At 48.2% G+C, this 18,755-nt stretch overlaps 1 protein-coding gene across 1 annotated transcript in view; it reads left to right on the plus strand.

Moving 5' to 3' along the window:
* The first annotated feature begins 238 nt into the window (after positions 1 to 238).
* The window catches only part of LOC144162587 (glycine dehydrogenase (decarboxylating), mitochondrial), a 74,561-nt gene continuing 56,044 nt past the window's right edge, over positions 239 to 18,755 (plus strand). Inside the window, exons 1-2 of the mRNA XM_077693185.1 lie at positions 239 to 931; positions 15,880 to 15,958. Of these exons, the coding sequence (XP_077549311.1) occupies positions 710 to 931; positions 15,880 to 15,958 (301 nt within the window). The 5' untranslated portion in view covers positions 239 to 709. The remainder of the gene's footprint in view (positions 932 to 15,879; positions 15,959 to 18,755) is intronic.

An 18,755-nucleotide genomic window follows, 5' to 3' on the forward strand; every position in this document is an offset into this window, starting at 1 on the left:
AATGTTTTCATTTGCAACGTGAGCCCCGATAGTATGAAAATGGATGGCCGCGCAACGCCTCAGTGCAGTGGAATTGACAAAAAATAAGAAAACTTCCCCCTGCGGGAATAAACAATATCGCCATACTTGCGTGTACGCAGCAAGATTTAGAGATGGGTTATCACGTGGACTCTCTTGCCCAGTCAAGACGGCCAGTCGCATCACGGTTCTACAAATTAATTCGATTCATGCGTATGCGCAGTCGGCTTTTATTTTTTACAAGCTCAATAATTTCGCTCTGGTCAGCCGTTATTTCGAAGCTTTGCAGTTACCGTTTTTATCGTTACGTTCCTCTTGTATCCGAAGCCTTCGTGATACGGTGTCTAACAGTCACCGACACGCACTGTCCAACGTCCGTGCGCCTTAGCATAGTGGCCCGCGTGTCGTCTGCAGTTGTCGCGTAGCTTCCAGCAGCTTTCCGTCTGCGTCGCGCTGTCGTCTGCTGCGTCGCGTCGTCTGCTACGGCCCTCGTCGTCTGCTGATTAGGCCTCCCGCTCATCTTATCGCACCCGTGGCGTGGTTCCCCGTTGTCGTTGCAGACCTCGTTGTCGCCGTCGATCAGGCATCGGTCGCAGCCGGCACGGGCGAAGCCACCGACGTCTACCTCCCGAAGCCGCATTTCGGGAGCCTCGCGAGTTTGTCTGGAGCCGGGTAGTGCAGAGGCGTCAAGATGCAGCGGCTACCCAAAATTTCGGCGAAGTGTGCCCTCAATCTGCTGGCGGGGGGCCGACGCGGTGGTGGTGACCACTTTCGTCACCTCCTGCTCCGGCGCGCTAAGTCGTCGACGCCCGCGCTGGATAAGCTGCTGCCTGTTCACGACGACTTCTGCAGCCGCCACCTGGGACCCAGAGAAAAGCACCAGAGGGAAATGCTCGACTATTTGGGCCTTAAGGTGAGCTTGCAATGTCGGTCCTTAATCTAGCGCGTGAGAGAAAAAAAAGTTCTAATTGCTTGAAAACGGCGAGGAAAAAATGTCAAATGTCTGCGGTGGTAGTTTTTTTTTTTTTACTTGTGCTAGCAAAATTACAATGCACCAGTTATCCTGCACGTATGACCTTGAAAATGTTGGCGCTGAGTGAGACTGAGTAGTCAAGTGCCTTGTTTGGCGAGTTCGTAGAGCATATTTGAGGACTGAATAGTGTAACAAAAGACGACGCAAAGGAAGGACGCACACGGACGGAGCACTCAATCGGCGTGCGCCCGTCCTGTCTGTCGTTCCTTATCACGCTATTCACTCCACATAAGACAGTAACGGGGGAGTTTGCGGAAAAGCCAACTGACAGGCCACGCCGTGGTAGGCGGTGGTTGGAAGCTAAGCCACGTGATACGAAATGGCGCTGAATTTATCCTGTCTACGCAGATAAAACCGCTGTCGTATGTCGAAAACACTTTTTCTTCTGTTCACGCACAAGCCCCGCAAAACACTCATGCCTGTTGTGCTCCATGATGGTCAGAATGCAGCATTCGCTCGTGTAGTACCAGATTACATTATCTGAAAAGATGCTCGACAAGCGCTGGCAGTGTGGAGCATCGTTGTGCAGGCAGCCATATATCACCCATTCTCTAAGGGCGTCGAGTGTGATAACGAAAAAAAAAAGAACTCACGGACACTAACACTAGCAAGGTTCATTGCCGCGAGACTGATCTTTTAACAACGTAGATTTTTTTACTGCTTTAGTTCTTTCTAAAGATAAATCCTCCAGCCTTTGCAGCCTGTACAATTCGCACGTCATTGCCACAGCCGAAAAACGCTGAATCATCGGCCCGAATGTCAGCATTCGCGCAGAGGCGACTTACCCTATCCGATAACACGTATACTTGAAAGCAGCTTTGGGAGCATTGCTCCTGTTACAGCCGAAGTAGTGCAGTAGTATGCATACACATTGCACGCGTGGAGCGTTGACGGTGCTGCGTGGTTACGACTGCGGGGGAGGAACGCGTTCGTTTACGCGAGATTTGTGACGGCCTGCCAAGTATTATCGAAGACATCGTTGCGACATCGGCTTGCTCCTTTCGCGTGTTGTTGTCGTTAAGACGCTTGCGTTTCAGAAACGGACACCTCTGCAGATATCTAGCGTGTCATAATAAGCGAAGAGGGCGCGAGGCTGGCTATCTTCGCTTTCCGTGTAAAACTGCAATTGACCATCTCGAAAGCTGACTATGGCTTCGTCTTATTGTCTATGAGGGTGGCCATTTTTGTCGAAAGCTAGCCTATTCGACTTGTAGGAATGAATTGGTTAGATCCCACCGTGACAGTATAAGGGTGTGATCTTTATCTTGCCTCCTCAATCTCTACATCTAACAATATACCCCTAAAGCTATCCTTATCTATCGCTCTCTCCCTCTCTATACCCCCATCATTCACTCTCTCTCCTGGGAGTGCCCTAAACCTGGCCATAAAACATTTGTACCTCACATCGAGTTGTCGATTAATTCGCCATCGTACTATCAACGGCTGACCTTGGTGTTAGCCAAGTTTGTACTGTGACTGACCTAGTCAGGCAGTGGTCCCGGGTTCGAATCCCTGACAAAGGTTTTTTTTTTTTAACTACGAAGTTTCCTGATGCTGCTGTACCGCTTTCTCGTGTAGCCGTATGGGTGACCGGGTACAATTTGATAAGAACCAAGCCTTAATAACTTCAATTATTCTGCAAAGCACGAATACAACTTAAACACAAGTTGAAGGAACGTTTCGTGACTTTTAAGACGTTCAAATGTATTGGGGTTCCACAGGGGGCTCTACTGTTACGTTTTGAATTCTGTCGTTAGAGCAACTGCACTTACAGTAAGCATAACGCCTTTTCCACCAAAGCGCCGTGCACGTCATACCCTCGTGTCCTCCATAACGGTTCGCTACCGGCGAGCTAGCCAATGGTAGCTGGCTAAGATCGTAATCTTGGGGGGGGGGATGAGGTTGTCGGGTCAATGGAATGTCTGCCGGAGGGAGCTGCACATGTCGCTGAGTATTCTGGTTGAGGGCGTCTAGAGAAAGGTGCACACAGCAAGCGCCATCTCATCGCAGCGTGAGCAGTGATCGCTGCGCGCGTTTGCGGGGGAAAGGTTAGCATGGCGTACTACACTGACGTTATTTGGAACGCTTTAATGTGACAAGTTTCTGTCCCATTCGAAAGAGAAATCAAGTCATATATACGAGATAAGGTGAAGAGGAAGGCGCTTGCACAACCTAACGTCTTCTCTCACGTTGAGTTGGGCGACAACCAGCGTCTTCTGTTTGTACCTGTTCGTATTGGCTTACTTACAAACAACACAACATAGTTTCCGATCTTCCGCGCGCCAGCTACTCCCTGACGATGAGTTGTTAACGGTCTTGCTTTTTTTATGCGTCATAAGCGGCGAAAACAAAAACGCTCTGTGTATTCGAGGAGGGGTTCTAGCGCTTGGACATCTATACCGCGCAATCATTGCTTGTAAAATACGGGCGCACACAGCACTCAGGTGTTTCAACTAAGAGAAGAGCCAGCAACAGCGCTAGAGCTTTGTGACATACTGCAAGTTACCCAGCTTGTCCGAAAGGTAACTGGCCTGAAGCTCGGAGATATCAGACATTTACTCCGACAGCACAATGGCAATTGCAGACTTCGAGGGATCTGCGCGATGCAACACCATGGCACACGAAATAAAAATTGAATGCGGACGGACACTCCGAGAGACTGGCATCTCAACCAGTGTTGCGGGTTTCCCACTCCGCAATTGGAATGACTCCGGATACACTCCCCTTTTTTGAGATGCCAGAATGGAATGGGGATGGAATGAGGACAACGCACGGAGGAACAGAATGGGCATCGAATTAAGCGCCTTTTGCCTGTAATGAATGGAATTGGAATGGAATGATGATTTTGAGGCGACGGCGTTCCCATCGCTGGTGCCTTCCGGCTACTTAAGTAGTCTAAGAATGCATTTTAGAAGTTTGTTCATACTCCAAATTCTGAAGTGTTTTCAGGATGTTGCTTCACACCAATGCACCCTTTTCTTTCCATCCTCGTTAGCATCCCTTTTTTTCCATCCTCGTTAGTGTAAATAGAAGTGCTTTATTGCTCACAGTGCCTCCCACGCATGCAGTTATTGGGCTAGAAAATTAACAGGGGTTTCGAAACACGCGTTGAAGCTAGACCAGACAAAACATGTTCGAACTCAGTGGTTTCTGGAGCAACAGTTCTCTTATATTTGTTGTTTTATTCTTCTGGCTGCCTTCGGCATTTTCGTGCAACGCTGTCAGAGCATTTATCGCTCATCTGAAGTACATACTGCATGAAACTGATTCGTAGCGTCAGATTCACTGCATTCTCATTTTACAGCGAAGATGTTAGTCTCTCGTTCGTCGGAAAATTTCGTGTAGTAAACAAAAAAACCCAGGCAGGACCCCGCAGTTCTGGCCCAAAACGCCGAGCGCATACGTCAGGCTGATCAGGCGTGCAGCATAGACTTCAGTATTCGTGCAAAGAAAAAAACCGCAAAATAAGCATCGAAACCGCATGATGGCTGATAAGGCGCCGTTTAACAATAACAACCCCCCCCCCCCCCCCCCCCGTATGCGTTCAGGCTAGGCATAACACAGCAGTTCTCACCCAAGACGCCGAGCGCATGCGTCAGGGCTCTGCATTTGCCGCCAGGGAAGCCGAGTGCAAGCGACAAGCCCGCCGAGTCGGCGAGAAACCTTTCATTACCTCCTCGATGTTACCCGCCGCGGTGGCTCAGTGGCTAAGGCGTTGCGCTGCTGAGCACGAGGTCGCGGGTTCGATTCCCGGCCGCGGCGGCCGCTTTTCTGACGGAGGCGAAAAGCAAAAACGCCCGTGTGTACGAGATTTCGGCGCACGATAAAGATCCCCAGGTGGTCAAAATTAATCCGGAGCCCTCCACTACGGCGCGCCTCATCGCCTGCGTTGCGTCGGCGCGTTACACCCTACAATCAATCAATCATCAACCTCCTCGATGAAAGCGTTTAGCGTTTAGCGTCGTTAGCGCCATCGCTGAGACCAGTACGCTTCGAATAATTTGCTTGAAGCCGCGTTAAAAAAGTGTGTTGAGAAGTATAGATGGGCTATCACCGTCGGCAGGCACGCATGCGTGTTCTGCTCCTTTCGTTTACCGCCGGTGCAGCTACACGGCGCTCCTATGCGGTTCGACCATAGCTCACCGTGCTCCAATTACTTCTGACCACACCTGTACGCGCGGACTAATTTTTGCTTGTGGCCTGGAGATTTTCATAATTTCTACAGTCATTGTACGCTCTCCGCAACTCTCTCCAGGAAAGTTCATTTGAAGTACAGAAAAAGTGCTCTTCGTCGCATTTCCCGGTTTTACAAGTCACGGCCAGCGTGTAATTATCTTTTTTCCTCTCAATTCACTCCAGACAGCTATCAGGAACCATTGTGGACCGGACACCGAGATAAAATCCTGCCGACGCGTCCGTGTATATAACAGTGCCGCCTGTATAGCAGACGTCGTGGTGTGTCTAGCCAGATAACGGGAGCGAACGGGGGTGGGGATCTAACGGGGGGAAAATGAAATGCCGCTTGGCCTGTGATACTGTGTCGGGACTCGGGCGATCTTCTTTATCTCGCACTCGACGTTGAGTGCAGATCACAGTGGGTCGAGGCTGGAGGGCCGTCGTCCATCGATAGAGCGGCCTGGTACGCAGCCACTTCACCCGAGTGCGGTGTACAAATGTACACAGTGCAATGCGACGCTTGCTTGGCATTGCGAAAGTGCGGAGCCGCGTACAGAGATTTCTAGTTCGTGAACACGCAGAGGTTGGGCGCGTTAGAGCGCGTGCGCTGTTGACTTTTAAAGCAAAGCTTTTTACCTCTACCCCCCAAGGGTTCTTTCGCGACCGTTGGTGTCACCAGAAAACTCCAGGGAACAAATAAAATAATTTACTGGAACCGCCGGGAATCGAACCTGGAATTAATAGACTAACACAGCGAGAGCCCGTTGTCTTACCGATTTAGCTACGAGCCCACACGAAGACTGGGAAGGCAGGTAGTGTACTCACCAAGCACATCTACGGGTTTACCCCCTGCGTTCTCGCTGAATGCCACGTGAAAGCGTCACGCGACCACTCACGCCCGTCTAGCAGCCCTGTGCGCACCTTGCTCATGTGCTAAGAGTTACAAAAATTAAAGTAAGCTGACACCAATGCATGGAATCTCACTTCTAGTACGCCAATGTGCTAAAGCCTGTGGCCTCCAGTGTTCACGTAAACAATCCCAGCTCCTTGTCGTCCGCCCTCACGCCAAACCAAGGAATACATTCAAATACTCCTTGACGGCCCGGCCATCACTCCAAGCCCCAGCATCAAGATCCTTGGCCTACATCTCGAGGCTAACACCAAGAGTGACGTCTCCTTGCAGTGCCTCGAAAACAGAATTAATCAAATCATACACATGATTAGGCGAGTTGCCATCAAGAAGCGAGGCCTAAAGGAATCCGGTACCTTTCGATTAATTGAAGCTTTTGTCCTCTCGAGAGTTACTTACGTCAACCCCCTGTCTTCTTCTCGACAAGGAAGACATAGAGATGCTTACTATAATGATTAGAAAGGCGGTCGAGCAGGCCATTGGTCTTCTCATGAGTGCGTCCACACAGAGGCTGCTTAGCACGGGGCTCCACAACACGGTGGAAGAGCGGATAGAAGGCCATCTTTCTAACCAGAAGGCCCGACTTAGAACTGCATGGGTAACCGCATGCTTCACCAGATTGGCTGGGCAGCCCAGAATGTCACTCCACTTGACGTACTCCCAGTCTATTGGCGACTAAAACTAAAGATGCTCCCTTTGCTTAGAAATATGAACCCTTCACATGACGAGGGCCACCGAAAAGCACGGGCTAAAGCACTAAACACCACCCTCAGTGGGGATCATGCAGTTATCTACACAGACGTCTCCAAACATCGAGGGCAGCAATACGCCATTACCGTGGCTACCTCCATAACCAACCTCCTTGCGTGTACCTCGCTTAGGACCCAAGAAATGACGGCAGCAGAAGAGGCAGCCATCACCTTGGCTCTCGCTCAACCAGGGGTTCGGAGGGTAGTCATCGATTCCCAGAAAGCCTACTGGAATTACCAGTAAGGTTGGGTGTCCTCACCTGCACTGCGCGTGCTAAAAAACCACTCCCCAAACGGTTCCATTCAGCTCATCGGGGCACCCCCTCACGCTTCAATGGAGGGCAACAAATACGCCCACCCAACAAGCCTGCGATTTTACCTCCCGTGCTATGGAGCTGCACGAGGACAGTCACCCGCTTTTCACGTTCAGGGAGATAACCCAGCATTATCGCCTTCTGAGACAGACCGTACCTTCGCCTTACGCTGATCTTTCGAGAGAACAACAAACTACCCTACGGCTCATACAATCCGGGCTCCTTCCCACAGCCTACGCGTCTTCGCTTAATGTATCCGAATCGCTACGACGCTGAATGTAAATTTTGCTCAGAAGTAGGAACACTCCGCCCCGTAATCGGGGTGTGCGACTTTAGCCCAGAGCACCCTCCTCTCTTTCCGTCAACTACCCAATACGAGCAATGGTAGATGCTGCTGTCCAGGCCCTCTCTACCTACCCAGGTTCTGCGGGTGGACAGAACACAGGCCACGCGGACTGCCTATGTGCCCCACACGAGAAGGAATCACTCCCCAGGGCTGCACTCTGGGGCGTTCAGAAATCTGAACAGAAGTATTTCTTCCTCCTCCTCCTTCTCTGCCGCAAATCTCGTCGCCTCCGTCCGCGGCGCAGAGACGGAGAAGACAGATCGTCTAACACCGGGTTGGAGCTTACTTTAATTTTATAAAAAAAGTTTCCACTCTTGTGCTACACCAATACAACCCAACCAAACACCGATCATGCTTCATGCATTGATTTAACCTTAACAAGAACAAGAACAAGTAATAAATGGTGTGGCTAAGTGCATTTCACTTCTCTCTGGTTTTGATATTTGTAGAGCGATGTGAGTGAATTTAAGTGACGTCGCATGGGTGATCGTTATGGGTGCCGTTTACAGCTTTGCTTTCCAACCACATTCACGGGGTGGATTGGCGCAATTTTTTTTTCCTTAGCGCGCTAGGGTACTTTCCCGTCGCGGTTTAACACTATGTGACATCTCCCCACCTTTCGACTCTAGACAGGCAGCAAAGGTATTACCAATGTTTAATGTCGGCAATAAAGTTGGCATAGAAATTTTCTTACTCCTTTAAATAAGCGCGAAGGGGGGCCGTGGACAAAATATCTTTCTTCCTGATTTCGTGTCTCCTTAAGCAGTCACTTTTGACCCCTCGAATCGCCTGGTGTGTGCGTGGAACGTGCGTTAAGAGAAAGGGGGCGGGAGGAAGTGAGGGTAAGCTTATAAGAATCGTGGCGACAGCTCCTAAGCTCACCCTACTGCCCCCATATCCTACATAAATTCGTCTCCCAGCGCCCAAATTACTATCGCAATTTCTGCCTCGATGCAGAAGATTCCCCAAGAAGCACACTATGAGTTTTCCTAGTCTTCTTCGTAGACGCGTAGGCAGACAGTCAGACGATATTTTCCATTCAATCGTTCGGTCTGTGGAGTAGTATTGAAATATTCTACCTGCTATTACGTGAACCCGTCCACTTATATATCAATAAATCCACCCATGAATTTTAACTTGGCAAATCATGGTACGGTCATGGAACCAACCGTGAAATTTGTGTAGATATGGCCGTGCCGGTCCTTTCGTAGGTCTGTTTACCTATCTCCATTTCCGCTCTTCCATTATGACGGACGGACGGATGTATGTGGGCGAGATTGGTCGTTTCTTAGGCACCGCATCTGTTTATTATAAGCTTCCCGTAAAGAACGCTGCGGACTTAACCGACACGATTTTACATGAAAACACCCATCACCACACCCCGCTGTGCCTACGTGGCTAAGGCGCTACGCTGCTGAGCACGAGGACGTGACTTCGATTCCCGGCCTTGGTGGTCGGTTTTATGATGGGAGGCGCAAAGCAAAAACGCCCGTGTGTATACGAGATTTCGGCACACGTTAAAGATCCCCAGGTGGTCAAAACTAATCCGGAACCGTCCACTACGGTGCGCCTCAGCGCCTGCGTTGCGTCGGCGCGTTAAACCGAACAATCAATCAATCAATCAATCAATTCATCCATCCATCCATCCATCCATCCATCCATCCATCCATCCATCCATCCATCCATCCATCAATCAATCAATCAATCAATCAATCAATCAATCAATCAATCAATCAATCAATCAATCAATCAATCAATCAATCAATCAATCAATCAATCAATCAATCAATCAATCAATCAATCAATCAATCCGTCAATCCATCAAGCAATCCATCAATCCATCAAGCAATCCATCAATCCATCAAGCAATCCATCAAGCAATCAAGCAATCCATCAAGCAATCAATCCATCAAACAATCAATCAATCCATCAAGCAATCAATCAATCCATCAAGCAATCAAGCAATCCATCAAGCAATCCATCAAGCAATCAATCAAGCAATCCATCAATCAAGCAATCCATCAATCAATCAATCCATCAATCAATCAATCCATCAATCAATCAATCCATCAATCAATCAATCCATCAAGCAATCAATCCATCAAGCAATCCATCAAGCAATCCATCAAGCAATCAATCAATCAATCAATCAATCAATCCATCAATCCATCAATCCATCAATCCATCAATCCATCCATCCATCCATCCATCCATCCATCCATCAATCGACTGTCACCCGCCGCTGTGGCTCAGTTGCTACGGCGTTGTGCTGCTGAGCCCAGAGACGCGGGTTTAACCCTGGCCGCGATGGCTGCTTCTCGGATGGAGGCGGAAAGCGAAAACCCCCATGTGCGGGATTTTGGCGCACGTTAAAGATCTCCAGGTGGTCCAAATTATTCCGGAGCCCTTCACTGCGGCGCGCCTCACAGTCTACCTTTGGTGCGCTAAATTTCAGTCAATCGAAACCCTCGTTGTCGTGGAGCTATTCGCCCAAGCCTCCTGTTGACGCCGATATGGTCCCACTAGAAGATAAGAAAACACGCCCCATATTGACGGTGGGAGATGAGGAGTCGTTGCACACGAGCAGCTTTCTGTCGCACACTCTTTCTCACGCCATCCTCGCCAGCTGTCCATGAGAAAAGATAATAACAAATGTGATTGACCTGATAAGACTCCAAGCGGGAAGGACCGTTGATTACGCTTTGCATAGGTTACAACCAGGCGTCCTGCAATACAAACCTTTCTCGTCACACCTTTCGTTACGGCTTTATATCTGTTCGGAGAGAAAAGCATCTGGGTCAGGGGCGCAGTCGTATGTGAAGAGCCAAATGGAGCTAGTCGGTGCAGGTTCTCGCCACGCTATCTTCACGACAGCTCAAGGCGTTCCCTTTGAACCGGGGGGACTGCAAAAGACACCTCGCTCTGTGAGTTATCTGAGGGTGTTCATCTTTCGTAGAGTATACACATGTTGTCATTTAGATTATGCACTGAAGCTAACAGTGGCTGCGATGGCCTCGATCGGCCTCGTCTAATATTTTAGATGCGACGCTGCGAGCATCTCTTGTCGGCGGCCCGTTCCTTCCTGCGTGCGTCCGTCATCGTCGGCGTCGGCGTCCGCACTCTCCTCCGCTCACCCCCTCTCCTCTCCGATAGCGAACACTCTCTCGCGAGGGGCATTGGATTGGATTCGATTGGATTGGCTTGGCTTGGCTTGGATTGGATTGGATTAAAGTGGATTGCGTTGGATTGTGCTGCGTCATAGCCGCGGCAGACGCACTGGCGGCGGTGCGTGCCTTGGTGAAAGCCAACACTCTCTCTCAACATCTGCGGGTGCGCCGCCCAGCGCGCTCTCACTCCGCCGGTGGGCGGTGCTGCGCATGTGCAGTACTCTCTCTCCGCGGTCTCCTCTCCTTCGGGCGCGCTGCGCATATAACCGGTGTGCCGCTCTCCAGCGGCCTTTCGGTCGACGGTTGCTCTCCGCTGGCGCTTGAACCCCCCTCAGCGTCGCATCACACCAGGGTTCCCGCGAGGGGAAGTGGGCGCCATTTTTTTAAAAGCCAAAGTGTTTATGTGTCATTATTACATAGCGTCGTTCGTCCGAGGAGAACGCGCAGCAGGAAAGCCAACTTTACACAGTGGGTTTCACGAAACGATGATAAGTGAAACCCCATCAAACGCCTCATTAAAACAACGTCTTTGCGGTGGTCGCACCATCCCGACACGCTCGAATCCGTTTGGATTTTGAACTTTTGGCTTTGACTCCGGTTTCAATTGGAGAAAGCTTCGTGTTTTAACCACCTTTCTCTGAAGAAAGGGACTTTGTTTTTTTCTCAGCCAATACTGTAATCGGGCTTCGCTAATCTGAGCCGCAGACCATCCAACGCTTCTCTTAACGGTAAAACCCACTGCTTCAGGAAAGTGTTTTGTACCTTGATTCCGGGCTAGATGTATACTTTGGTATACTTACCGGTATTCACCTGCGGAACAGAAACTTGGAGGCTCACTAAAAGGGTTCAACTTAAATTTAGGACGACTCAGCGAGAAATGGGACGGAAGATGATAGGTGTAACATTAAAGGGCAAGAAGAGAGCGGAGTGAGTCAGGGAACAAACGCGTGTTAAGGACATACTAGTAGAAATTAAGAAGAAGAAATGGGCGTGGGCAGGGCATGTAATGCGAAGGCGCGGTAACCGTGGGTCATTAAGGGTAACAGAGTGGATCCCCTGGGAAGGCAAGCGTGGCAGGGGGCGGCAGAAGGTCAGATGGGCAGATGAGATCAAGAAGTTTGCGGGGATGAGTTGTTCGCAGTTTGCACAGGACCGGGGTAATTGGAGATTAATGGCAGAGGACCTTGCCCTGCATTGGGCGTAGATAGGCTGGTGGTGATGGTGGTGGTGGTGGTGGTGATGATGATGATGGAATACTTCGGCGTTCCATTACTGAGCGCTTTGCTCGTTTCCGCATCTTTTCTGCACAAGCCCCATGCTGTGGTGAGGATTTGTTCACACAGGTCCTCCTTCAGAAGCAGCGCCTCGGGCTTCAAAAGGCGACGCACACCATCCAACAATTCTACCCATATCCTCGTTTGCCTGAGACTCCAAAACCACTCCCGCTTTGTTTTATGCTTTCCACCAACCTAACCATCTCCGTTTCTTTAATTGCATTTTTGACAGCCCTTTGCCCAGTTGCGCAGTTCCTTTGCAGAAAGCAGATAGTTTGCCAGTTCAATTTTGGAATTTGCCGTCAGCTCTACCTGTCCTCTTCCGCGATTGAGTGCTCCGGGTTTCCAAGGGCCACGAAGACATGTTCAGTTTGAAGGAACTAATCTTTAATAACTCACTCAGCTCAATTCTAGCGACGAAATTAATTTACTGACAAAAATAAGAACGCAGTGAAAAAATAGGGGTTCGACTGACGCAATATAAGCCAGCTCTAAAAACCGTGGTTATCACTGTGTTAGCTAGATGTCACCCTTCAAGTGATGCGATTAAACCGAACTAGCAGCGCCACTACCATCGTCCAGTCACATTTCTTTGCGGTGGTTTCGGTCAGCATCCGCCAATCACACAAACGATGTTCTGTGACGTCACAGCAAAATTGTCGGGTAGTGGCGGGGTAGTCACCAATGTCTTGAATGTTTTCTTTAACCCTTCGCAGTCTGTTGTCGGGCCATGCCCGACACGGCCGTACACGGCAACACAGCCGTTGGGGTCCGCTGTCGGTGCGCATCCGACATTGCTCAAGATTAAATTTCGCGGTTTTTCTAAGTTTTTTCTTATACAGAGTGGATGTTAGGTACGGCTTGGAAAGGGTTAAATCTGGCATGTTTGTTCGAAATTTGCTATAAAACTTGTACCCTAGTTACCAGGACAAAGCATTCTTTATAATGAACTCAACTTGTGTTTTGTCTCTATGTTCCCTTCAAGGTGTAGGTATCCCTCGGCCCTCTTGCCCATTTCTTTTCATCTGAGATTCTAGCCTCTCCTGAAAACATATTTTACTTCATCTTTTCCCAGCTTCCAAACAAGCCAAGCCGATATCTCCTTGTACTGCTTCAATCGTTGATCTTAGCATGCGCTTGTACTGCTAATCGGACGACTACCTTTTTGTTTACTTCTACCACACCAATGTATCGGACTTTAGGCATCGTACGGTACTCGAAAATGTGAGCGGCGGTACCATTCTGAGTGGGTTCTAAAGCATCCACTGGCGCCGCTTTGGAGCAGATATGGTCCAGGACAGCTTGTATCCAGTAATCGACTATTCCAGGAATGTTCGGTATTATCGCGTACTCGTATCGCGATGTAACCTGTTGCTGGATGCGAGCGAACTTGGCGGAACTTTCCGGCAGAGGGGGGGGGGGGGGAGATCATTTTCAATGGGTAGCATTCTTTGCCGAGTACCCCCACGGCCAGGAGCATGTAACGCCCTGCATTTCCACAAAAAATGCAGATTTCGCGAAAGTTCCAAATGTAATCGTTACAATAACGTAAATGAAGATAATTGGTCGAACGAAATTTTTAAAAACTAAAAAATAACAAAAAATATAAAAAAGAAGTAAAATGACAAAAGGTATAACGCATGGCATTTCCACAACGTAGATTTTGCGAAAGTTTCTACTGTAATCGTTAAAATTGCTTAAATTGAGATAATTGGTTAAATAAAATTTTGAAAGACTAAAAAAATAATAAAAATATAAAATAACTACGGAAATGGCAAACCGTGTAACGCCCTGTATTTCCACAATACTGCAGATTTCGCGAAAGCTCCAAATGGAATCGTTAGAATAACGTAAATGGAGTTAATTGGTAGAGCGAAGTTTTGAAAAAACTAAAAAATAACTAAAATATAAAAATATTACGGGAAATGTCAAAACGTATACCGCATGGAATTTCCACAATAACGTATGTTTCGCCAAAGTTTCACCTGTAATCGTTATAATTGTGTGAATAGAAAGAATTGGTTGAACGAAATTTTGAAAAACTAAAAAGATAGGAAAAATATCAAATAATTACGGAAAATGGCAAACCGTTACGCCCGGGATTTCCACAATAATGCAGATTTCGCGAAAGGCCCAAATGTAATCGTTAGAATAATGTAAATGGAGAGAAATGGTTGAGCGAAATATTGAACAAATAAAAAATTACACAAATATTAAAAATAATTACGGAAACTGTCAAAACGTATACCGCATGGAATTTCCACAACAATGCAGATTTCGGGAAAGTTCCAACTGCAATTGTTACTATAGCGTAATTGCAGATAATTGGTCGGACGGGATTTAGAAAAAAAAAGCTCACACTAAATACAGGCGGCATTAGAATGTTACACATTTTTAGATAATTTTCTGAATTTCTGCAGAATTTTTGCCCACTTCACAAGTTTTAAGCACGCTTAGTCATGCGGCAGCAACCGTTTTCTCGTTCTTACTTTATACGGTCCAGCTTACAAGCTCGGGCGCCAAAGTTAACTCAAAACCTTCAAATGGGGTGCGCGCTTCTCGTGGAACTTGACATGCTACAACCAACGGTGCCAAGCATTCCTGAAACACCTATAGAGAACTTCCGTGTCCCCTACTTCAAACCATTGATTGATTGATTGATTGATTGATTGATTGATTGATTGATTGATTGATTGATTGATTGATTGATTGATTGATTGATTGATTGATTGATTGATTGATTGATTGATTGATTGATTGATTGATTGATTGATTGATTGATTGATTGATTGATTGATTGATTGATTGATTGATTGATTGATTGATTGGAGGGTTTAGCGCATCGAAGCTACATTCGGGCTATGAGGCGCGCGTAGTGGAGGGCTCAGAACTAATCTCGACCATCTCGGCATCCTTAACGTGCAGAAGAATATCGACACACGGGCGTTTTCGCTTTTCGCCTCCATCAGAAAAGCAGCCACCGCGGCCCGGTTCAAGTCCGTGTTATTGTGCTCAGCAGCACAACGCGTTAGCCACTCAGCCACCGGTGCGAGTTCACAAACTGCACCGCATCAATATCGAGCACTGCAATGTACTCATCTACGGACATGAGTGCTTTCGCCACCTTAGCCCCCTGTAGTCGTTCATGCAAACCCTTGTCTTAGCTGGCAAAAAAAAAAAAAACTTCGCGAATAAAACCGCTGAAATATCCAAACCGTATCCCAAAGAACACTGTATTGCCTGCATACTTGAAACGACACTGTTATGTGTCGTTTTATGTATGCAGGAATTTCTGCGTAGCACCCACGGCCTGTCGTGCAGTAAACCTGTTCCGCCAATGTCCCCATATGGAGTTCCGCCAATGCCCAACGAAATAACTTTGCCATCTATTTTTAAATAAAATTTAGGGAAGCGCGAAAGTTTTCTCGCTTGAAAAGTGCGTCAAAACCCCCTTCGCTACAAGTCCGCCGAACCTTCAAAGACCCCCATCTCAAACGAAGAATGAACCCATGCAACGATATTTCGCGCACTAAGTAAACGCATCTACAAATGATCTAAATGTACACCGATACATGGTTTATGAGATGAAGGTGTGCTGTTCTACTCCTCCTTCATGAAGGATGCGTGTCTAGAACCCTTTCCTTCTTCGAGATTTTCAAGTAGCCGTTTTGACGCGATGAAAACCCGTTTTCACGCACGTGCCGTGTGTCTGGAGATCTTAACAGAGCTTTTCTTGAGACGAACGGGTCTATGGGGAAACGCATTAGCTTTTTAGCAGGACACCACCGGTCCCACAAAGGGAGGCTTTGCTCTAAAGAAACTAGAAACTTGTACCAACAGAGCTGGAACGTCTCTCTGTGGGTACTGATTTGTACTTCTTACTGTATTTCAGAACATCAATGAGCTGATCGACAAGACGGTGCCTTCGGGAATTCGACTGAACCGGGAGATGAAGATGGATCCGCCTTTGCGTGAGTCGCGTGCTGTCTGTCTGTCTGTCTGTCTGTCTGTCTGTCTGTCTGTCTGTCTGTCTGTCTGTCTGTCTGTCTGTCTGTCTGTATTCTCATATTTGACTATCAAGCGGCCCCTCTCTGTCTCAGTCGACCTCCCTTGTTCAACATGTTCTATTTATGCTTGTGTAAATTGCAACTCAAACACAGTCCCGAAACATGCTTGGGTCTTTCCTTGCCTGCCGCTGGATTTTCTGTATTTGCCTAACTTATTTAATACGTTGTAATCGACCTCCTATGTTAGCTGTGCAATGTACGCGCAACCGATGCGGTAGTGCGCCTTAGTACGCGGAAAGATGTCTCAGGCATGAACTGGTATTACTTAATCCACCAGCCAGTCATCATACTTCTGCACCAGCGCGCATGGAGATGCTGCGGACACTCGCCTGGATACTTCCACGTCAGGTGTAAAACATAAATGATGACATTGCGGCAGACGTCACCAAATTGTGGGGGTAGGATACTGCTAGAGAGTCACCAGGACTCCCAACGTTACAAATGACGTCACAGGAACGTCAAACAATCGTGAGAGGAGTTGGTGAAAGAGATGGGGTAGGTTTGAGCCAGGTTATTTTTTTGAAATAAGGACGAGCCCGCATACAAGCAAATTAAAGAACCAGACAACCGGATGACAGGCCACTTAAGAGTATTACTCGTTTCCGTCTCCGTCAGAGCTTTTTTGTACGACAAAGAAAGGGATGGAGGAGTCTTCATGTGCTCTTGCTAGCCGGTGGGCTGATGTAAAAGTAAACACTGGCGCGCCTGAGTTTATCCACCGCAAATGGATGATGTGCACACACTCGTCTTCTGTCCCTGACCGCGGGGGGTGTGCAATTTCGAAGGCGTCGACAAGGGGTAAATAGGCTACGGACGTTCGTCCGATAAGGATGTCTTATCGCGGTCTAGGGTCGCGCGTCACGGACCTCGAGGGCTCCCCCGCGTTGGTATCGCAGACGCGTCGTGCGCGTGTTTTCTCGTGTCATCTTGCGACGTTAGTCACTAGATGAGCCGATTAGCCGATGACCGCGCGAAATCCTTCGTGCTCTCCCGTCGGGTTTATGCCGCTATGAGTGAACAGGGTCTAAAGGCGCGAAAAACGCTCTGTGAGAAGAAACGAACCAGACAAAGAAGGCGCGTAGTGCGTATTGCTCGTTTCTTCTCTTGTCCGCATTTTCCGCACCTTTGGACCCTTTTTACTCATGTGGAAGAAACTGGCCCACATGAAGGTTTTGCTAGTTTATGCCGCATTTGCCTCCATTTTTGAGGCAGGCGCAAAAGGGAACATAACCCGCGTTACGGCACATTTTCGTGCAACGTTAACAAGCTAGACGGATCACATGCCAGTTCGGTTTCTATGCGGGATCATCGCTCAAGCATTACTTGGCCAAATGGGCGAGGAAGTGACGTCTGAAGATCCCTGTGGAAAGAAATTGTCATCAGCATTTCTATTGGCTGCGTGTAGCGAAAGTCTCAAATAAAAAAAATGGCCGCCATACCGCCCTGCGAAAGTGGATGTCCAGCAAAGCTTTCGTACGCATGCTGTTGTGGCAGGGCATGAAATTTTCCTCGTCGTCTCGGCGAGCATGTCACTTGCCCTCGGCTTCTCTGGCGGCGGAGACTGACCCATGCGCTCGCCCTCGAATGACGTTAACCCCCCTTTTCGAGAGCAACTGCAAACCTAGTTTTTACCAGGAACACATAGGGGGGCCCCATTGCTCAAAGGAGCCTTATCATCTATGGTGTGGTTTTGATGCTTGTTTCGTGGTTTTTCTTTTAAGGAATACTGAACTCTATGCTGCATGCCTGATTGCAAAGGAAGATTGCGCTGGGCTTCTCTGGCGGCAGACGCTGGGTCCTGCCTAGCCTGACGCATATGCGCTTGGCGTATTAGGGGAGAACTGTTGGTTGCTACCTGGGTTTTTTTGTTTACTTCACGAAATTTTCCGGCCAACGACAGGCTAACAGCTTCGCTGTAAAATTTATGTTTGAAGTGAGCCTCGGTGTGTGCCAACCGGACGTCTTCCCCATCGAGTATTGTGGCAGCCGACGTTTAAGGCACTGCCGACGACAGGATACAACTTCCGTTCATTTAAAACACTGCTTTTTTCAGATAAGGATAGTATCAATATTATCGGGAACTTTTAAAAAATTGACATAATAAAAAATCTTTTCGGGGATTGTATAAGACGTCACAAAATCTTGTTTATGAGATTGCTGGCCGGAGGCCGAATCCGCCACTAGGACACACTACTAGGTGATTATATTGAAGCCTCTAGTTATCTTTGTAATGTCACTTGAGTATCACTCCAATGCTTACGTGCACGCAGCACACTGATAAAAATTGAGTGCCGGCCCATAATACATCCCATCTGCCCATATTACGTCGCTGTCGCTGAAAATTTGCAACTGTTTTCAATTCTGCGTTTTTTTTTTTTTTTTTTAGTCTCTCAAGGCAGAAATGGCGATGACTGAGTTATTGAAGGCTATAGTTCTTTGAAAGTGGAGGAAGTTGTATTTTGTCTTCACGGCCCATTTAGGCCGGCGTTAGATTTTTACCGGTAACCTCGTCATCCAGCAACCACAGCTGGACCTACAGTAACTTCAACGTTGCTTTGTACGTCGTTAGGCTTAACGTTAAGGTCGCGTAACGTCTCTTTCCATAGGGCTCCTGCGCTGCCCAGGGGGTGCTGCGAAACCGACTTCCGGGCAGTACATCCGGGTAGTACAAAGCTGAGGGGGTCCCCGTCGGATCCCGTGT

The sequence above is a fragment of the Haemaphysalis longicornis genome, unplaced genomic scaffold (genome assembly GCF_048455015.1).
Source record: "Haemaphysalis longicornis isolate Haplotype H1 unplaced genomic scaffold, Haemaphysalis longicornis Haplotype H1 scaffold_12, whole genome shotgun sequence".
In the NCBI taxonomy this organism is placed as follows: Eukaryota; Metazoa; Arthropoda; class Arachnida; order Ixodida; family Ixodidae; genus Haemaphysalis; species Haemaphysalis longicornis.